Raw genomic sequence first — 22,767 nt, forward strand, 5'->3', positions numbered from 1 at the left:
CTCTTTTGTGATTGTACCTTGGTGATTAGCATCAAGCTGAGCCTTCACATTCCACCTCAGCGTCTCGCCTGAAGTCTGCAATGATCTTGTTATGCCACAGGTGTAATCAACAGATTTCCACAAAATCACAACAGGCACTGGCACATCACTAATACTATTGCTCAAGCTGTTTTTAAAGCTCTTGAACATGGCAAAAAAATAAAAAAAAATAAAGATTTGCATTGAAGGAAGGACAAAGGACAGGGCTCTTCAACTCCGGGCCTGGAGGGCCAGTGTCTTGCAGACTTCCCAGTTGACCCAACTGTCTGTCCCACATGGAGAGAACCTATATGTGGATATATGCACATATATGAAACCTATATGCAGTGTATATGCACATATATGCACATATATGATAATATATATGCTGCATAAATGCGTATATATGCCACATATAGGCAAAATTGAGGTGCATATATGTGCATATAAAGGAAATATAGGTCTCCTGTATTGCTTCTTCATATCCACATATAAGCCCTATACATAAAAGATATGTCTTCTATTTAGCTAATGGCAGGATCTGGTCATTTTGTAGCTCATATCTCATTTTTGACTGTAATACATGATGCCTAGCTCATATTTTCTATTATCAAGGCAAAAACTTATGAAAAACTTAAAAAAATTACGCAAGAACTTATGTATGTGCGAACACGTGAAATTGGTATCACATGTAATTGGCATGTTATGGAATTTAACTATGGCAATATATTAACATGATATATTAACTATGATATCTACACGTTTTCCAGAAACATTAACAAGGTCGATTCTTTCTCGTATGAAGATGGTGGAAAAGAAGGAAATGTATAACAAAATGGTTTTTAATTTTTATTTTGTCAAACTTATTTTTCAATTTCAAGTCACTTCCAGATTCACATCACACACAGCTCATATACATCCACACATTCACCGTTACATCCACCAAATGCAGTGCAAACGCAATGTTTTCTGTATTGTCTTAATGTAGTTTCTAGATGAATATGGCTGAAAGGTCATTACAGTCTAAATGTAGCAAAAAAAAGTAAATAGAACATACATTCAAGTCCATTTTGGACTTTTATGTTGCCTAGCAGCTATGAATTTTAATTTTACTATTATAGGTGAACATATAGGTGCATATATGTACCTATATAGTTATATGTATGCACATATATGTGTACATATTTGTACACGTGTAAATATGTGTGCATATATGTACATATATGTATATATATATATATATATATATATATATATGTGTGTGTGTGTGTACATATATGTGTGCATATATGTACATATATAAAATTGGCAGTTTTCCTATATTATATGTACATATATGTCAGATATATTAAAAACCTATATTGAAACATATATGTTTATATAGGTTTTTTCCATGTGGGGTAATTTGCAAGTAGTTCTCAACACTTTGGCTGTGGTTGGATTTAACTAATCTGTGGGATTTGCCAACTGCTGGGTGGAGTTGAAACAGAGACTTGCATTTGGACACTTTCTGCTTCCTGTAGTTACGGTAATGTTGCATACTTTATACACAGATGAAATGGATTAGATTCAGTATTCTTCAAATAAACACATTTCAGACAAGCTCATGTAGCAACAATTTTTCTACAGTTCTTCATATACTGCTTAATCCAAAGCCTGTGTACAATAATAAAGACAAGGCTATACTTTTTAAATACAAGTAAAGTAGTTTCTATATTTTAACCAGTTTTTTGATAAAAGTAATATTATAGCATTAGGATTACTTTAATATCTTTGTCAATGGTTAATGCAGCCGATCCTGTGAATTTTAATAGCACACGCAACAGTGACGTGATGTTGTTCAAAGTTAAGTCAGGTAAAATTTCTAACCTGCATGCACTGCTTCAAAGAAGATGCCAGTTGAACTGTGCAGTGTCAAATGAAGTCAAACACAGCTCTATATTAGCTAGTTCCAGTCCATTTGTTAGGATTAGAGCTAAGCTTAACTGGGTTGGAGTTGAAGAGCCCTGACCTAAGCCATATATCAGGGGTTGCCAACATCGTTTCTGGAGAGACACAGTCCTGCAGAGTTTTGCTCCAACCTTCATGAGAACTAACCTGCCGGTCAAATTCTAGTAACCCGTTTGCTGCATTACATTTACCTCGGAAATTGGATGTTGGAGCTGGGAATGACATCACACCTAAGTGATGGATGATTCCATCGTTAAACCAGTCGATTAAAAACATATAAAAAGTGGTATTTTGCACAGATTATGCCAAAGCATCATGTCCACAAATAAAGGTTGGATAGTACTGTGTGCAACACTTATTAAGTTTATTGAGACTTGGACAAACATCAGTGCTAGTAAACAATATGTTAACACTGTTTCTCTTCTTTTGATACACTGAACAGCCTTATTGGATTCTGAAGTTTGAGTGATTTCTCAAAGATTTCGAGATGCCTTAACATGCTTTGAGCGGTCGAATAGAGCATCCACCTATTCATATCTATGGGCACAATGATCATGATGCTATTGTTTACACGGTCATCAAGGATATGCAGAGCAAATGTGGGCAGCCACACCATCATTTTTAAAAGTCTCTGTTTTGCTCCGTTTACACTGAAATGCAACCCCCAAGTTTTCAAAATAACTTTGGTCTGCAGCATTTTCAAAAGTCTTAATTTTCGAGGGTTGAAAATGCCGGAGTAGTGTAAATGACAGGAGTAACTGTAGAAAAAGTTATGCATTTTAAAATGAAAACACACTAAGGCCATGTCCACAAATACACGGTTATTTTTATAAACTGTTTAACCTTTCGTTTTTTTTTTTTTTGTTTATCTCTGTCCACAAAAAACATGGATCATGGCGCTGTGGTTTCGTGTGGATGAATGGCCAAACCGTGTAGAAAAAGCTGCGTTTTTAAAAATAATCAAGTTCGTGTATACAGGGCCTAAGTGTAAGTATAGCCTTAAAAATTCCTACTACCAACTCGGAGGTTCCAGCTTCCAAGTTTAAATGGAACACAGCATTAGAACTTGATTGCCTTGTCCAGGTGTCTTTGATTAGGTTTGGAACCGAACTATGCAGGACTGTGGCTATCCAGGTCCGATGTTGACCACCACTACAATATATGTTCCTATAGGTTTCTAGAGGAGTGGTTTTTAGTCCTGTTCCTCTGATTCAGGTGTATAAATTAGGGAGACATGCAAAATGTGCAGAGCTGTGGGTCCCCTGGAACAAGTTTGAAAACCACTGTTCTAGAGGTCCTATAGGTGTCCAATCCTGATTCTAAAATGCCACTTTCTTGAAAGTGAAAGTCATGACATTTGCCAAGTATAGTAACCCATACTCAGAATTGGTGCTCTGCATTTAACCCATCACAGCAGTGAGAAGTGAACACACCGTGAACACACACCCGGAGCAGTGGGCAGCTATATATATCCAGCGCCCGGGGACCAACTGGGGGTTCAGTGCCTTGCTCAAGGGCACTTCAGCCATGGTTATTGAGGGTAGAAGAGAGCGCTGTTCATTCACTCGCCCCCACCTACAAATCCTGCCAGCACCAAGACTCGAACCTGCGCTCTTAGGGTTACAAGTCCAACTCTCTAACCATTAGGCCACAGCTGCCCCCCTTCTTCCAGAGTTTAGCTCCAGCACACCTTTGCGGAAAACTTCTAGTGAACTGAAGTCCTTGATTAGGTGTTTCAAGTGTGTTTAATTAAGGCAGGGGCCACATTCTCCTTGAAGGTGATACTTAAGTAGTGGGATTGGACACCCCTGCTATAGGTCAAACAGTAGAGCAAGGTTGGGAAACTTCAGTCCTGGAGGTGGTGTTGTTCTAATCTGCAGAGTTTGGTTCCATCCCCAATCAAACACACCTGCCTGGAATTTTTGAGCAATCTTAAAGACTTTTTTCAGGTGTGTTTGATTAGAAATGTAGCTAAACTGTGCAAGAGTGGACCAAAAGAACCAGCATCGCACGTCCCTGCAGTAGAGCACAATTGTAGTAGCGATAAGGTTGTGGGCTTCATTCCCAAAAAAATGTACGGTATGCAGTGTAAAATGTTATGGCAAATGAAATAGAAAGAAATCAATTGAGAGGGCAAAACATCACAGAGATTGGGGATGGACTCTTTTGAGTTGGGTTAATAAATAACCACCCAAAATACCTTATGTCAAGTTGGGTTCAATTTGGTTTGGTCTTTAAAACTTATTTGTGGCAGTGTGAGGAAGCAGAGCTAAATTTGGTTACACCTTTTCCTGATAGTCTGTTTTCCCCAGGTCCATTCAATTCCCGGTACAGTATTAAGCTGGCTTACTTGAGGCCATACAAGACACTCTAATCTCTGGAGGCGAGTCTTGAGCATCTAGACCACCGAGACTACAGGAGTGTGGCTAAGGATAGCTCCTCTAATAGGATTACTAGAAGTGTGAGGGAGTGTCCTATGACATACAAGACAAGCCAGCACTCAAGGATTAGGCCATTAGTGATTAGTTTAGTCACACCACAGCCACCAAGGACACAGCCACTCTCTTATTTTTCACTCTTACACTCTGCAACCCAGTCCTACAACTTCAACTAGACACCATGTCGAAGGAAAAACTGGAAGCCCTGGTGAACCGCATGGAGGTGACCCTCGTGGAGATGGAGCAGCTGAAGCTGCACTGTGGCCGGCAGAGTGAGGAGCTGAGCCAGCTGGTGGTGGAGCTCCGCAGAGAGAACCACGAGCTCGCTGAGAAGTACAACCAGCTGGCCCAGGACATGAAGGAGGCTAAGGAAATCATCGAGCAGTTGCAGGACACCAAGTATGCTTTTGACGCAAAGGAAAGGCAAGCCCAGAAGCTCAGCCGACAACTCTGAGAGAACACAAACAGACTGACAACCTAATGTTCACTAGGTACATGTTGGGAATATTTTTGATTACAGAGACTTGTTACAAAGAAGAGAAGGAAACTACATGGACTTGGAAACATATTTAATAATTACACACTGTGTGCTCCTGCTGGTGTGTTTTAGGTCGAGGAGTGGTCCAATGTAAAATATCCCAATGCTGATGTTGATTTAAATGTACCTTAGTTCACTCCTTAAATGTTTGGTTTCTGTGTAATGAAAGAATGGCAATCTGCAATTTTTTGCTAACAGAATATTCTAGATTATGGTTGAAGAAGAGACAAAGCAACGATACTAGAATCGTAAAGCTCCCAGTATTTGAAATATGATGTAGTTGTGAAACTGTGGCAATGACAAAGCATTTTGTGAAGTGAACCCCTGTCATTGAGCAAAGTAAAATCACACTCTGGTTAATGTAATGCCTGAACACATGGTTGACCTACAGAGGATTATCTAATCAAATGGAAATGGCTGAATCCTGCAGGCGACTAAATGTGAGTCAGTAGTTTTAAAGCAACCTGTTTCTCTCACTCTTTTGGACACTAAATCCAAAGGGTGGTGGTTAGGTCGCGCCAACATGGGTTTTGGTGCCATGTATAGTTGCAAAGTTTATATCCAGATCTATCCTTTTCCAGGTAATCGGTTTAGAAAGATTACTAGATCAAGCTTTGCTGTCTGCATGGATTTACAAAATGCATTTAAATTAAGACTTTAACCTTGAAATATTGTTCCCTCAACATTACACAATCTATAATCACTCAGAACTAATCACTCAAATTAGAGGCCTCTATGATGCATTTTTGGTTCCTGTCACAAAGTCGGTTTTTAAGGGAAAAATGGGTACACTGTTAGTCCACCTACAGCTGATAAAACAGTTCCATTAATTAGCCTGTTCCCAGTCCCTACATCCTTTAAAGTCAAGGAAACTATCCAGTTTGGGAAATTAATGGTACTTTCTTCAGGGCAATGTCCACTATTGGTGCAGTGGTTTCACATTAAAATGCCTTCTAATTTGAATGAGAAATCTGCAAAATATTGGTATAAATTATAATTCTAGATTAAAATCTGTGATTTTATCCTTGTAGCTTTTAGAAGATTCATACCTTAATATTTCCCATACTTTAAATATTTTGATACTGGAAAATAAGTAATTATGCTATGGTGCACTGTGGGGGAAACAGTTGCATAGCACCCTGAATGTATGGTGCTATCTGTTACCACTATATAATGTATTATTCTGCAATGTTATTATTTCTATAGTACTTCTCTGCTGATTCAGTCGGCTTACCTGAAGTTTAATTCATAGTTCATATAGCATTGTGAAAAAGTTATTTCCAAAAAAGATTATATATATTTAATTAAATAAACATGTATTTACATTTATTTAAATTTTAACAAATTAATTTTAATGTTTAATATATGTTTAATTTTGATTGCCATTTCAACAAAACTGATAAAGGTCCTTTAATATAAAACATTACCCTGAAATTGCTAAATTGCTAAATACCCTAAATTGCTACACAACTACATTTAACACTGGGTTATGTTTAAAATTAGAGTGAGGTGCTGTGAAAGAATAAATACAAATCCCATCCTTATGAGCCCAGGACTATTGAGGATGGTGCATGGATGACTTTACACTACTTTTTTTGCCTCAGTGGTTTGTCTTGGAGTCAATGAGAGTGTAAATGAGATGACCGGTATGATGACCATCAGACATCACTCTGATGAAGATGATCTATCTGTAAGGAGTGGATAAATCCTGTCAATACCAGCTCCTGATGCTAGAGGGCACCGCTTGTTTTGCCTCAGCAGACCAATGCATGTCTTTTTGAGCTCTTGATTAAACAGAATATTTATCATTATTTATTAGATCACCTCCATCTTTAATTAAATAGAGCTTAAATATAAATTTTTGGTTATGTATTACAGAAAAAAAGAGCAGAATAATTGATTCCAGACATTGTTGAAAATGTATGCACACCGAGGTGTAATGCTTCATTTTATAGCAGCATTAGCAACTTTTGAGTGAGTTATTCCAAATAATCTATGATTTAGTATAGATTTCAGAGATTATTCTTCCTAAGGAATAAAACCGTGCTGATATTCAGACCAACAGCTGATTGTGAGTGCGATATTGCTTTTATACAACAGTTCAAAACACCATTAGTTAATATTGAGTTACTCTGGGTATTTTTACTCTGTCTACAAAAATCAACAACTGTAAATAAAGAGTATAAAAAGTCAAATAATCTATAAAACTAAAAACAAGAGAGAAGATTCTTAAATTCTGTTTGGAATCATCTTCTTGATGCAGTGTATTAAACTGCAAACTCTTATGTAAAAAAGAGAGTTAAGTGGGAATTTAGGGATTAACGTAGGGATTCATTGTGCATCTCAAGAATATTAATGTGCACTAAATATTGTAAATTTTTTATTTCACATACTTCTTTTATGTTCAAGCAGCACACAAAAGCTTCAGTGTTTTTGAATGAATGGCTTAAGTGAATAATACAATGACTCAGGCTTAGTGTGTCCCATCATTCATCATGTTCAGGATCTTATGTTTCCCAAAATCCTGAGGTCCTGAAATACTGAAATTAATTATTAGTGACATTTTATGCAGAGATGGTATTTTGTAAAAGGTTTCCAACTTTTATTAATGAATTAGAAGCACCACCATCAATAAATTAAATAGTCAGTTATATATATTTAAAAGCCCTGGAAAAACTTTATTTCCAATACCACAAGTGGTTCACGACTGGATAAAAATGACAAACAAGTTTGATTGCCGACAAATAGGATTTGTAACAAACAAAGGTTCGTTTAATTATTAGTATTATTAATGCTATTCGTGACAAAACATTATCACAATTATACAACAGTAAGAAAAACTCTAACTGTGGCATTTGTAAATATGTTAATTGGCGGAAACGATTGTTATAAGCTATTTTTGTAAGGGGAGTTTTCCCCACTATTAAAATGTTACAATTGAATGCTTCTTAAATTCTCAGTGCGCGCGCGCGCTGTGTGTGTGTGTGTGTGTGTGTGTGTGTGTGTGGGTGTGTGTGTGTGTGTGTGTGTGTGTGTGTGACTCACTCTGGACATTTAAGAGCAGTCTTCCCTCGCGCTCCTCAGAGAGAGAGAGAGAGAGAGTTCAGAGAGCGGATCATCCGCGTGAGATGCAATCATCAATTCTGCTTGCTTTCGACATCCGGAACAACACAGAGTGAGTTATATGTTTACGAGATATTGTTTATTTCTCTTTCAGTGTGTTTCTGTGTGAGGAAAAGAAGAGAGTTTGTAAGGTTCTCGCTGAAACACGAGCAGTTCATCAAAGTCTCTGTTGGGGATTGATGTGGGAATCCTATTTCACTCTGGCTTGATTATTGGTTAAAACGAAAAAAAAAAAAACACCAAGAAACACTGAACTGAAAGTAAATAGTCAGACAGTATTTGTAATGTAATTGAAACAAAGCAAGTTCAGATGAATCAACATAAGTTTAAAATATCATTTAACATTTCTTATCACATTTAATGTAAAGTGGTGTGAAATTAATTTTCAAAAGTGCAAATATTACCTATAGTCTCTCAGTCAACATTATATAGGCCTGTTTAACAACATGGTGTTTAGTTTTGGATAAATTAAAGTTTCATTTAGTTAAATTTTTAGTCTTTTGATCATAGTATATTTTAGCTGTTTGTCCATTTCGATGACTGTTAGGTGCGTTTTAATAGGAGAGATTACATATACACGTAAAGTTTACATCACATTAAATGTCTCTATGAATTTATGAAAGGTATATAATGTATTTCAAATCTGAACAAAATCTGAAACAACACATAGGTTCTCCTGCGGTTCAGAAAAACACAACTGGCGTTGGCAGGAAAAAAGCATGCTCAGACTAGCAGCAAAGCAGTCATTTACTGTATTAAAGATCTTTAGTAGCTTGTTTCAGGCTGTTTGAACATGATTTCTGAGAGTGTTGCCTGACTACCCAGAAGTCTAGTGTATACTGACATCACTGAGCTGAAGCGCTTTCACCATTGGCTGCCCCAAATCACAGTTACGATGATCTGCTTCAAACAATAGTGCCACACATACAGCACTGACACTGCAAACAAACCTCAGTGCCCCCAGATCACTGCCACCTCAGACAGGTTCAGAAATGAAGATGGGATGATGGGAAGAGAAATTGATCGCATTTTAATTCGAATAAATTCAAGTCACACAACTGAGGACTAAATAATAATTCATTTATCTGTGAGCACCAGTTAATTGTAATGGCACTGAATCTTAGAAAAAAAAAAAAAAAAAAAAAAATATATATATATATATATATATATATATATATATATATATATATATCATTCATGCAAGTGCTCTTATGATCAACATGATTATTGGGACTGAAGGCTTTGTTATATCTGAATAAATCTGATGTTCAACTGTTTCAGTTCAGTCAAAACAATCAATGCATCCACTGATTTCATATTACAATTATTTTCCCCTTCAAAAACAGAATTTATAATTTTATATTCATTATGCAGTCTGTTTTACAGAAAGTGCAGTATATGATCTTTGTACTTTGATTTTTAGCTTCAGACTATGAGTTAATGGAGTCAGAGGATATTGAATATGTTTGGGTCCGTTTTAGAGCACATATTGATTACATTTGTTTCTGTGCAAACTTTTTTTTTCTTCTGAATGACAGTGTATGATGCACTGTTTTGTTTTCTTTTTCCTCAGCTGAAATCTCTTGTTTGGTCCAGGGCTGTGAATTGGTCATTCTAGGCTACCAAATAATATCTAAAGAAAGTTTTGATTTTCTTGGCTACAATTGCAAATGTTACATTTCTAATAGCACTTTCCGGGGGCTGTTTGGCATGCGTTCCTGCGTTGCCAATCTAATGTTTTTTTTTCTTCATAATTCATGTTTTGAGCCGAGGTGATGTGTCTTGTCTGTTTGAGCATGCACAGCCTCAGGGCATTTCCAAATGAACAGAAATCTAACACACACCTTTGTCTGTCACAGGACGGACGTTGGGTGTGTGAACACTGAATTGGCAGAAAACATCAGGTATATTGTCCATGTGTCATCTGCACACTTTATATTGTGTGGCACAGGTGTTGTGGTTTAAGCATGTGTGCTTTGTGCTGTATCCAGACAGGATTGACTTCGAGCTTCAGGATGCTGTCGGTTGTGGCCTGTCTACAGCTGTTACTGGCCTCTGCTTTCATGGTGAGTGAAATATTTCAGTAGTCTATAACAGATGACAGTTCCAGTCAATAAATTACACTTACATCATCATGTAATGTAGAATACTAGGAAATCTGAAACAGACATGTAACTGTTAAACAAAACATCCCAGCACATGGTGTGAGAGGACAAACCTCATCTGCTTTACAATTTATATCTAAAAGCTAGCCACATTTCATATATTCAAAGACGTAGTACAGAAATACTGAACTGTTTGTTTAGGAACATATGTAATATTAAAATACAATAGTGGCTCTAAAATATTTAGAGACATCTGAGCGCTTAAGTCACACTTAAAGTCACAATGAAATTGACCTTTTCTTCGGTATTATAATGTACATCTGAATGGGGGGGGGGGGGGGTCAGTTGTTGATTGAATGTTGAGATGTGGGCGTGGCTCTTATTTATTCCTTATTTATTTATTTATTTAGAAAAGGGACAATGTACATTAATTAACATTCATAAATGTAAATGTACCCAAGTTAGCCCGAAGGCTAGTTTTCATTGGTAGTCCCTTTGCCAGATGTTATTAGGCTCTAAACTAGAAAAAGGAAAAAAGGTTAAACATTACAACAATACACTACAACAATCATAAATCTAGAACTTGTAAACACCTCTATAAAATACAGTTAAGAACATTATACAAAAGACAATATACACACAATAGTAAAAAATTGTTATGAGTTAAATATGACTGATTAGGTCTATAATAAAATTAGTAATAAAAATAATAATAATAATAGAGGAGCAGCATTAATGTTAACATTGTTGGTTAAGAAGAAGCCATTTCTTAAGATTAAGCTTAAAAGAGTTAAATGTTGAGCACTCTCTAATTGAGTGAGGTACAGTATTCCACTGATGTGAAGCTCTGTATGAGAAAACAGCTTGGCCAAACGATGTTTTCCTACGTGGGATTATACAATCCGCTCTAATTGCTCCTCTTGTAATTCTGTTTTCAATAGATTTAAATTTAATAAAATCAGCCAAAGGAGGAGGAGCCAAACCATGCATGATCTTATAAACTAAACAAACATTTTTAAAGTTGATTAGAATTTCCCAGTTAAACAAGTTATACTTATTTAAAATGTGACAATGATGAAAGCTGAATTGTTTTTTATCTAAAATTTTAAGTGCTTGTTTGTATAGTGATTCTAATGGTTTTAGGACTATAGAATGTGTATTTGACCAACTTGTCAAACAATATGTGACATGAGAAAGAATCATAGAGTGGAAATATATCTCTGCTGCCTCATTTGATAAACAATTTCTAATAAACCTAAAGTTAGCCAAGTTAAATTTAATCTTTTTGCAAACCTTTTTTATGTGAGTTTTAAAACCAAGACAGGAGTCCAGATGTACCCCTAGATATTTACATTCTGAAACGATCTGTAATCTCTCTCCTGAAATAAAAATGTCCTGCTTTGTATCAGGCTTATGTCCTTTGGAGAAGAACATACAGACTGTTTTTGACAAATTTAACCTCAGAAAACTCTGATTTAGCCAGGATGTAACTTTTACCATAACATCTGTCAACTTTTTTGCAACCTCTTCTGCATTTTTACCATGTGTAAAAATGACTGTATCGTCAGCATACATTACAATATTACATTGTTCACACTCCTTAGGTAAATCATTAATATACAAGCTAAAAGGAATTGGGACCAGTATGGACCCTTGTGGAACACCAGTTGATAGGTCTAATAAATTCGATTTAAAATGATCTATTTTTACTAATTGAGAACGGGATGAAAGGTAAAATTTGATTAAATTTACAAAATGTATAGAAAAATTAAAATCATACAGTTTGTGCAAAAGGTTATTATGGTTTAGAGTATCAAAAGCATTCTGTAAATCCAGAAATACAGCCCCTACCACTCCACCTTTATCCATTAATGCTTTTACCTTTTCTGTAAAGTAACATATTGCAGTTTCTGTTGAGTGATTTGCCCTAAAACCAAATTGCATCGGATGTAATTGGAAAGAACTATCATTAAGATGATCAATAATTTGTTTGGCCACTAGTTTTTCAAAAACTTTTGATATTATAGGTAGGACACTGATGGGCCTATAATTACAAGGTAAGCGAGTGTCGCCTCCCTTAAATATAGGAGCCACAACCTCTGGTTTCAAAGAACTAGGGAATATCCCTTGATCTAATGAACTATTAATGATATGTGTTAGAGGGTCCACTATTGAGGAAATAATTTGTTTCAATAAGAGTGTGTCCATACCATAAATATCCTTAGCCCTTGAGGTCCTCAGAGACATGACCACTCTTTCAACCTCTAACTTAGTTACTGGTCTTAATACTAATGCTGTGTCACTTTCATTAATTGTTTGTATATAGGGTTGTTGTACAATAAAACTTTGAGCTATTTTATCCACTGACTCAACAAAATAGTAATTAAGAGCCTGTGCCACATCAATCGGGCTCTCAGTTTAATCTCACTAAATTATATAAAGTCCTGGCTGCATAGGTTAAATAAAAATTAAAACATGAAACATGTACATGGATGAATTGCTAACACATAAGAAAATAGATTAAAAAATATCATTTTTATTTCATGGCAACTTTATAACTGTGTGAATGTTATAGTATTAGTGCTGCATTCAGAAAATCCTACACATTGACTTTCAGATTAAGTGTTTGGATGTTTCCAAATATCTTCAAATGCAATCTGCACTAAAGTGCTCCACTTATCTCGATTTTTGTATCATTATTTTTTTTCACATCATACAGGTGTTTTAGCAGAGGAACTACAGTTGTACTTCATCACATTAACAACATAATCACACAGCTAATGCCAAATCAGTGAATGGACACACACATAAAATGATTATTTAATTGAGCTTTTTTCACGCGAGTAGAAATGGTGTGGAGTGACACTTGCAACGTTTATGTCAGCTATGAATAAAAAATCGGTTGCCTGGATAGTGGAAAGGCAGATTAGCATCATTATTTGAAAAACACAGAAAACCAAGATTGACCAATCAAAATCAAGCATCCCAGCGATTAATTAAGTGTAATTGATAGGAGCACAATATTTCAGTTATCTTAAAATACCACAGAGTGATTAAAGCTTGAAGTCGGAAAATTCACCCTTTCTATTTGGCATATGCTTGATGTAGTGTGAATGATTGTTAATAAATCATACATGTTTATGTTTCTTATAAACTTACTGGACCTTCCAGTGAAAAGGACAGATTCCTCTCTGGTGACATCATATGCAGTTCTTCTCCAATCATTTATCACAACTTTTCTGATCATTGTCTTAAACTTCAAGCTCACCTCCACTTTCGAGAGCCACGCCCACATCTCAACATCCAATCAACAACCGCTGCACTGAACCAAGTCCTGCCTTGCTTTTTTTTTTCTTTTCAGATAATCCTTCAGGATGTATATCGTAATGTGGCAGAAAACAGCATTTCCTCATGACTTGAACTATCTTCATACAGTATGTGATTTGATAAAAACTGATGATTTGCTAACCATGTTTATAGCAACCCACCGGTGATTTCTGGGATGAGTGGGGTCCGTATAGTGAATGCAGTCGCAGCTGTGGCGGTGGGGTTACTATGAGGACCAGGCGATGTGTAACCCAGCGGTGAGTGGCAGACTGTCATCACGTTCACTTGAGTTAGTTCAGGGATGAAACAGATGTCAAGAGGCCCGTCAGAGCTTAAAAACGAGATATTGAATGGTGCTTTGAATACACAGGAGAGAGAGCTATTCTTCTGTAGCTGAAAGGAGAATATCCAGTTTGAAAAAAGACGGTAAACTGAGACATGAACATAGTCAAGGCAGTGTCTTGACTAGGTTCATGTGTGGAGAAGAGCCCACGGTTGAAAGCACCAGTCATCGTCCTTGTTTACATCTTTTGGCTTTTTAGAAACAGGCCTGGCCTCCAGGTGTTCAGTTAAAGAAACCCTATTCTCTATTCCTGTCCTTAAGATGTTATTTACACTCTTAAATATAAAGGTTCTGTATTGGCATCTACACTGAAAAAAAAGGATGTAGAAACTATTTTCGTATAGAAATTGCTAGTAAATTTTACTAAGAAACGGCAAGTGAATTAAATGTGAAAATGTATGCCGTAAAACGATTAATCGTGATAAACGTTTTGTGTCTGTACTGTGTGTAGGTTTATTATGTATATATAAATACACAACCATGGGTGGATAAATTTAAGAAAAATATGTTACGTTTATATATTAACTATATTAATATATAATTATATGAATGTAAATATTTTCAAAATATACTGTATGTGTATATATATATATATATATATATATATATCATAAATATACACAGTACACATGGATGTATTATGTAAATAAAAACGTTTATTTTCGGATGTGATTAATCGTTTGACAGCTCTAGACTAAAAATGTGAAAAGTAGAAAGATTTTTTTGTTCCATGCAGAACCTTTACCATCCATGAAAGCTTTCCATCGGTTCTTCATAGTGAGAATTCAAAAATGTTCTTCACACTAAGAAAAAAATGGTTCTTTTAAGAACTGATCACGGAAAGGTTATTTGAGGAACCAGAAATGGTTCTCATATGGCATCACTGCAAACCCTTTTGGAATTTTTATTTTTAAAAGTGTATCATCTGCAATGTTTCTAGTCAAGTATGCAAGGTCAAGGTCAAGTTCGCACTCTAAGAGGACCGTGGTACATTGTATAAGTGTGAGTTTCAGTGATAGGGACTTGACATTGAGAGCTTTGGTCATAAATCTGGGTGTTGGAATCTGGTTTGCGTGTTTAGTCTTGCATTTTACTCAGTGAACGGCGAGTATGAAAAGGAGGCAGGTTTTCTATAAATGTACCACTCCTCTTTAAATTATTTGCCAAGCCCAAATTAAGTTAAATAATACTTTCCCATAAGAAAAGGTAGGCTTCTACCAGTTGGTATCTCTTCTGTCTTTGTTTGCATGCACGATGCTTTGAGAAACATAAACGTGCATGTGTGTCAGAACTTCCCAGAAACTGAGTTTTACAAGTGAACTCAGTAACATGTGAGAAATTTGAGCTTTTGAATACACTTCTCGCTCAAGACTAGAATGTTCCCCTGAGGCGATGTTTCTGGGACTTTCAGACATCTCTCTTCCAGCTTGATGCGAGTGTTCGTACCTGTGTACTGCTGTGTCTTTTTGTCTCGCCGGGTGAATCACACAAATTATTACTGTCGCAATATTACTGTCTGTCATGTGCTGACATAACATTTGGAAACTCCATGCAGCTGTATCTGTTCATTAATGATGTTACTGCTGTATGAGGACAGGAGAACGGGATGACGCCTTTGGACCAAACGAGCAAACATATGAAGTAGTGCAGAACTTGTTGTGTCTCGGTACACACCTATAAGCAGAGAACACTTGTGGGTGTGTTTCTTTAGTGAGGGTGTGCCTTTGTATGCATCCTTAGACATGTCTATAATAAGAGATGCTTGATTTTAAGGTGTTTTCAAACTTTTTGGGGGGTGGCTCTAAGAGACATTTAAAATATCTTGAGTTGTATTGTGAAAAGTGCTATAGAAATAAATGGGAATTGCATTGAATTGTGTGTTATACCTGCATGATTGAACACTTTTTATTTTCACGTTTGCATAATGCAAAGATTGCTAGTTACCATGCTACATTACAGTAATGTTACACAACAACACTGAGTTGACGGTATTTAATGTTAATAACATTGTCAGCTGCAAATACGAACTTGGTTTTCCAGATGGTTTTCCAGATCACCTTGCAATACTGTGTTTTAGTTCATGTGTCCTCTTTCTACAGAACTGATGGAGGTCATAGCTGTGTGGGTCCAGAGAAGTCCTATCGCTCGTGTAATATCCAGGTACACACTGGAAACCTGACCCATGTGCATGTCCATGTGCATCTGATCCATTAGTACCATCCTAAAGTTCATTGTATATTGTATTTTGCTTTGACATTATTAATATCTACATTATCATTCAAAAGTTTGTGGTCATGAATATTTTTGCAAGAAGCTCATTAAGACTGCACTTTATTGATCAAAAATACAGTAAAAAATAGTAATATTGTAAAAAACTATTGCAATTTAAAACAGCTGTTTCCTATGTGAATATGTATTCAACTGTAATTCATTCATGTGATGTAAAGCTAAATTTTCAGCATCATTACTCCAGTCTTCAGTGTCACCGAACAGCATTTATTCCAAACTGAAACTTTTTGCAATATTATAAATGCTTTTACTGTCACTTTTAATCCATTTCATGCATCCTTGCTGAATAAAAGTATTAATTTTCTGACCCCAAACCTTATCAGGACTGTCCCGAGGGATCCAGGGATTTCAGAGAGGAGCAGTGCTCTCAGTTTGATGGCTCTGATTTCCAAGGAAAGCGCTATAAATGGCTGCCGTACTATGGTGGTATGTACAGACAGGAAGTGATGCTGCATGTCTGGCCTGATTCAACCCAAAATGAAATATTTAGCATGGTATACTAGAGGTTCTGTGCAGGTGACAGTACCAATGTTATGCTGTATCTTCTCTCTTCTGTTCAGGAGAAAACCCCTGTGAGCTCAACTGCATTCCCAGAGGAGAGAACTTCTACTTTCGGCACAAGTCTTCGGTGGTGGACGGAACACGCTGCCACCCCGGAGGAAAGGACATCTGTGTGGACGGGCTCTGTAAGGTTAGCACAACCAAGTTTTTCAATGATGATCCAGATGGTCGGCCAGTCAGCTAGTGGATAATTGAGGCCCAGTAGTGTATTTACATTTTATTTATCTTTAGATTTTCTTTCTTCTTCAAAGCAGATGAATTTAGAGACAGAACCACTCTTGGTAAACTCTCTTTGAGTGGATTCTAATTTCATTCCCTGTTTCTGCACTGCTGCTAAAGCCATCAAAACACTGCCTGTGTAACAGATCCTCTGCCCACAGGAACACATTTCAGAACAGGTTCTGGCAGACCTCAACTCGCCTGCTTTGTCCCTGTTCAAGTGCTCAATCCAGAGTTGTTATGAGGCCTCTTTAAGAAATGAGTCTAATCAGAAAGGACCAGCCAATTATGGAGGTCTTTCTTAAAGGGATAGTTCATCCAAAAAAGAAGCTCCTGTCAATGTTTACTCAATGTTGTTCCAAACCCAGAACGGGTTGCAGATTGCATTTGAAGGTTGCAACTGCAAACTAATTGATGGGTTTATGAATATAGAATCAGGCGATCGCGGGTGAAAATGAAACCACCACATGCCCAACATTAGCGAAGTACTGCCTAATTGGCAGGCTTTATCATAGAAAATAGCGCAAAAAATTGAGCATAAACGCAAAGGAGGAGCAGAGAGGGAACGTATAAAAAGGAGAAAAGTCCTGGCCACAGACGCAGCAAATTGCTGCAAAATCCCAGCCATGTTCGCCAGTAAGGGAGCAGGTCGGTCAGAATTACAATTATATTATATTTACCAGGGGTGGGACGATCCATTGAAAAACCCGAAGCCTTCGGTTCACCACACACGGTTCAGCACGCGCTGGGTCCACTGTTCAACTTAAATCTGACAAAGCATCTGTAATATGGTTTACTATAAATAACACATAAAACAAACAGGGTTCAGGTAATATTTGTTTCTGTTGATGGATGCGCATTCTGGGTTCCCAGACATTACAACAACAGCGATGGAAAAAAAAAAACAGTGGACAAACCATTCACTCTTGTTCAATACTAATACGAACACTGGATCAGTGCATTCTCTTAAAGTGACAGTCTTTATATTAATCGAACAGCAACAACAAAGAAATCACTCACTGCTCTTGATTGAAAAGCTTTTGTAACTTTAATAAAGAATAATCTTTAATTTAAAGTCCAAAATGCAATGCTGTTTTACATTTGATTACTTTATTCAATTTCTGTACCTAAAATCTAATGTTAGACCTCCCTAAAAATCCCTAAAAGTGAGTTTATTTTATTTGTATCTTTACTCTATTGTATTTTATTTGTGCTGTTGCTTGTAGTTAGAATATTCCTAATAATATGATAAAATATATATTTTTTGAAAGTATAGTTTTTCCATACACATAGCACATACAACGTTACTTGCACAAACTAGCACACTTTTTTTTACATATGGGGATACAGTATTTTTTTAGTGCCAAATTTGACCAGACATTTTGATTTTCCATTTCTAGCCTACAATATATAGCCTAGTCTACAATGTGTATTTATTTATTTTGAAATTTATTTATTTTTGAAATTTTCCCAAAAGCATCGTTAATAACGACGTTTCTTATGACCGTGGGAAATTAGCCATGTCCATTTTTACTCAGTGATTCTTTTACTTAAAGGGTACATAACATACACAGTTTCACCTAATCTCATGTTAATCTTGAGAGTAGTACTGCATCCTTCATATCTCCAAACAGTCTTTAGTTTTATCATATTTATAAAAGAAAAAATACAGCTTTCCAATTCTTTCCGGAAAAAGCCGAGCTTCTGGAGGCGTGCCGTCACTGAAATGAGTAGAACACACAAAGGCAATTGATACACTGTTGCTGCCCCGGAAAAACTAACTGCATCCACTAGTCATGTAAAGCTGGGTTCTTGGGGAAGCTGAACACGGTCAACTTTCCCTCACATTCAAAAATGCACTTATTTGGAGACATTCTCGAACAAATCCTATGCAGCGCTGCCGACGATTTCCCGATGAAGCACGTTGATGTGCGCGGTCTCGCTCTCCTCTGGTAAATGTGTGCGCGGCGCGCTTTTCCCAGAGAAATGCTCATATAAGAAGTTACACCATCGTCTATGTCATTAGATCCACGATCGAAAAAATCCAGCCGAAACCTGTACCAACCCGGAAGTAAGATTTTTAGCACAAAAATTCTCTGTCATTCATCCAAATTATTATTTTTTTATAACCTTGACCATGTTTAGCATGAGAATCCATCTCTTTAAAACTGTGAATAACTCTGAATACACGAAACACCATTGTAGCCCCCCTTTAAGGTTTGGTCCATTCATTAAACAAATCTATTGTATAACTTGGACAACTGTGCCAGTTGTTTTGTCTACTTTTATTATGTGTTTGGTGTGCCTGGATTTGTTTTGAAGCTTGGAATGCAGCATGAAACAGCACAGAATCCTTTGCATTCAAATTGAATTTATATTGATTGGAAGATTGAAATGACATTAAAAAAAAATTGTTGTTCATAGAAATTCTGTAGAAAATTGATGTTCTTAAAAATTAAATGCAAAGAAAACACAAATCCTATGGCTGGTAGATGTCAGTGTTACAAAGCTTAAGTATTTCAAAGTATGCTTAAGTATTTAGATTAATTTACTAAACCTGAGTAATCTAACGAAATAAGTTACTGATTACTTTTTAAATTTCTGTAATGAAATACTTTTTAAAAGTAACCTTCCCAGCCCTGACCCAGACTCTGGTTCATCTTCAGAACACAAACGGAGGACATTTTTAAAGAAACCTGAGAGATTTCTGTCCCGGCATTGAAAAGTCAAAACAATCAAAACTTTTGATGCTTTAAAAGGTTCATAAAGAGATTCATAAAAGAAATTAGTTGCTTTATGTAATGAAATTTTTAATTTGGGCTTTTACTCACATCAGGGCCATTAACGTTAACTAGAATTACGTAAAAAATAAACATGAAGGCAATTTTTTTTTATCTCATTGAGGTTAAAATTAATGAACAATTTAAATATTATTAATAAAAATGACAATACTAAAAAAAAATTGGTGAAACTTTAACAAAAGTTAAAGTTAAAATAGAAAATAGAAAAATAAAAACTAATAATAAAACATAATAGTCTATTAGTGATACTAAAATAACACTGATTCACATATAAACTTTAATCAGCACATGTACACAGAGCACATAAAATGTTATGAAACATGAAGCGTGAGAAATTGATGATTATCATTTTCTTTTTCAGTCATCCAACCCTTTAAATCCGACTATCATCCCACCCAACTCACTGATCAATTATGGAAATATGCAGTTTTGCACATCCCTACTGCAGGTGCTTTCTTGCCTGCTGTGGTTTAGTAAATATTTTGCGCGCCTAAGAGCTTTAAATTCTTGGAATTCATTTTAACATTGTCATTTGTTCTTGGTTTTTTAATGAGGTCTATTTAGAATAATTATCATATTCACAATTGCTTTAATTTTGACATTTTAAAGGTAGGAAGAGAGTGAAAACTGTGAGCTTTCTAAGAGCCTTTAATTGGCTGTTTGAGATTTCTCAGTGTGGAGTTGAACAACAGCATCTTTGTTAAATCGTGCAGCCACAAGGAGTCTTCTACCTTGAACTTGTATGGTGTTTAGAGAACTACAGCGCTGTGTCTGTGTTTTGTCTGCTTACAGCGTCTTGGCTGTGATAACATGCTGGATTCGCGCCAAGAGGAGGATCCCTGTCTACAGTGTGGAGGAAACGGACAGTCATGCAGTCTAGTCAAAAACAATTTCTCAATGCGAAACCTGCCCAAAGGTAAATGGGCCCAAAATATAACCACATTTACATTTTATATGCATGTTCCTGTGCCTGAAAAATAGTTTTATCTCTTGCTTACAGGTTACAATCAGATGTTCATCATCCCTGTTGGGGCGACCACAATCAGCATTAAGGAAACCGTACCAACGCGTAATTACCTTGGTGAGTTATGTGAGCAGCGGTGGCTCGTGGGTTTTAAAATAGAGGAGGCACTAATTGTATTGGTTTATTGATCCCTACCGATTATAATTATTATTTGCTTAACCACTTTAAAATGGTGTTTTGGTTGATTTTAGTCAGAAAACATAAAGAAAATAGGTAACACTTTATTTTGATAGTCCACTTTAGACACTCTACTAGCATTAAGTAACTTTGCAACTAGGGGTGGGCAATATCGCGATATTTAAGATATATCGAGATATTTTTTAAACACGATATGGATTTTGACATATCGTATATATTGATATATTGTTTATATTTAATTCTGATTCTGCCACTTTGATTCTTTGCCTTCTCTGTGCTGTGCTCGCCCCCGCTCGCCCCCCCCCCCGCCTCCTTGCTTTTGTCCCCCCTCCCCTCGCGTGTACAGAACTAGTCTAAAAAACTAAGTCTAAAAAAAAAAAATAGGACGTAGGGCGAACAGCAGGCAGATGTCTACTGTAGGGCCCAATGATTTCCGCGATGCAGAAAACGCGGACGGAATCGCGGAATCCAGTCATAATAACTGAATTTACGTTACAGTTTAACGCTGAATGGCACGGAATTTGCCAAATTTTGAATGAATTAATCAAAAATAGGTCATTGCACTTACATCAAATCACGATATGGACTAATATCTGTAAATATTAAGCCGGAACAGTCTATTTAAATATGAATCCTGCATGTTCTGCGTGTCTCTGTTAATGAATGGAGCAGAGCGCTTCTTCATTCATTAAACACACGGATGCGCGCGTGACGCTCCGGTGATTTCAGCGTCTGCTGTCTCACTAAATAAGACGTGAACACATGAACAACATCTCCAGAACTGCACCGAGAGTCACTTCATGAGCATCTGGCCGTTTGATTTGAGTAAAACTAGCTCATATCACATCATAGACTGTAGTATCACATACACAGAACTGTAAAGGTAAACCCGTCAAAATAAAAGTAATTGCCAGAAATCTATTACTATTGTTCAGCAGAATGTACATAGCCCACTACTACTACTATTAAAATGAAATGAACTTTTTTTTTAAGGAATAATCACACAACATTTCTTCCATGTTTTATTTTTAATAGTAAATCCCCTTTGTTTACCAAAAAATAAAGTTTGATTAATTTTAAATAATTAAAAGATAAATGAATGTTTTATGCCTTCATTTGACAACCAGAAAAATGTGAATACACAGAATTTCTGAAGGGAAAAAAAACATTTCACATAAGGCTATTTTCAGATTTCTTTTAACTAATTAAGTTGTTTTTATGCATTTAAATAATTGCACATGCTAAAACACAGAATTAGGTAACAATAAAACATGGTGAAAAAAAAACAAAAAACGTTTCATAGGGCCCTAAACATGTAATATTTGGCTTATTTGTTTTTGCAGTAGTTTTGGGGGGGGTTATTTTTCCTGTAAAGATATCGAGATATATATATCGTATATCGAGATATAGCAAAATACTTATTGTCAACTTATACTAAGCCTAAACCTACCCCTAAGACTAACCCTAAACCTACCCTAACAGTCTACTCTGAGAGTTAGTAGACATGTAGTTGCAAATTTCGGATATTTAGTTGATGTGTAGTTGACATGTAGTTACAAAGTTACTTATAGTCAGTAGAATGTCTAAAGTGGACTATCGAAATAAAGTGTAACCAGAAAATAAAATAATTTCACTTATCTTTCCTTTCACTTGAAGCAAACATCCATCCCTTCTTAAAAGTCTGTTGTGCTGTATAATTAATCCGACTGCTGTAGCCTATATCCAGCTCAGACGTGTTCACTCTTTATTTTTAATTTCTATATATACTGTTTGAATGACAGCTTGATAAATCTTTTGGTGTATTAAATATTAAATATCACTACTCATCATAAGTACATCGTACATTATCAGTGCAGCTGGAGACGTTCAAAGTAATATCACGTAATTTACATC

At 36.2% G+C, this 22,767-nt stretch overlaps 1 protein-coding gene across 3 annotated transcripts in view; it reads left to right on the top strand.

The window, feature by feature from the left end:
* The first annotated feature begins 7,992 nt into the window (after nucleotides 1–7,992).
* The window catches only part of paplna (papilin a, proteoglycan-like sulfated glycoprotein), a 55,108-nt gene continuing 40,333 nt past the window's right edge, over nucleotides 7,993–22,767 (top strand). For all 3 annotated transcript variants that reach the window (XM_059520901.1, XM_059520902.1, XM_059520903.1), the window contains exons 1-9: nucleotides 7,993–8,119; nucleotides 9,927–9,971; nucleotides 10,059–10,133; nucleotides 13,653–13,756; nucleotides 15,942–16,002; nucleotides 16,455–16,557; nucleotides 16,692–16,822; nucleotides 20,505–20,628; nucleotides 20,713–20,793. In XM_059520901.1, coding sequence (XP_059376884.1) covers nucleotides 10,083–10,133; nucleotides 13,653–13,756; nucleotides 15,942–16,002; nucleotides 16,455–16,557; nucleotides 16,692–16,822; nucleotides 20,505–20,628; nucleotides 20,713–20,793 — 655 coding nt within the window. In that variant the 5' untranslated portion in view covers nucleotides 7,993–8,119; nucleotides 9,927–9,971; nucleotides 10,059–10,082. The remainder of the gene's footprint in view (nucleotides 8,120–9,926; nucleotides 9,972–10,058; nucleotides 10,134–13,652; nucleotides 13,757–15,941; nucleotides 16,003–16,454; nucleotides 16,558–16,691; nucleotides 16,823–20,504; nucleotides 20,629–20,712; nucleotides 20,794–22,767) is intronic.

The sequence above is a fragment of the Carassius carassius genome, chromosome 32 (genome assembly GCF_963082965.1).
Source record: "Carassius carassius chromosome 32, fCarCar2.1, whole genome shotgun sequence".
Taxonomy (NCBI): Eukaryota; Metazoa; Chordata; class Actinopteri; order Cypriniformes; family Cyprinidae; genus Carassius; species Carassius carassius.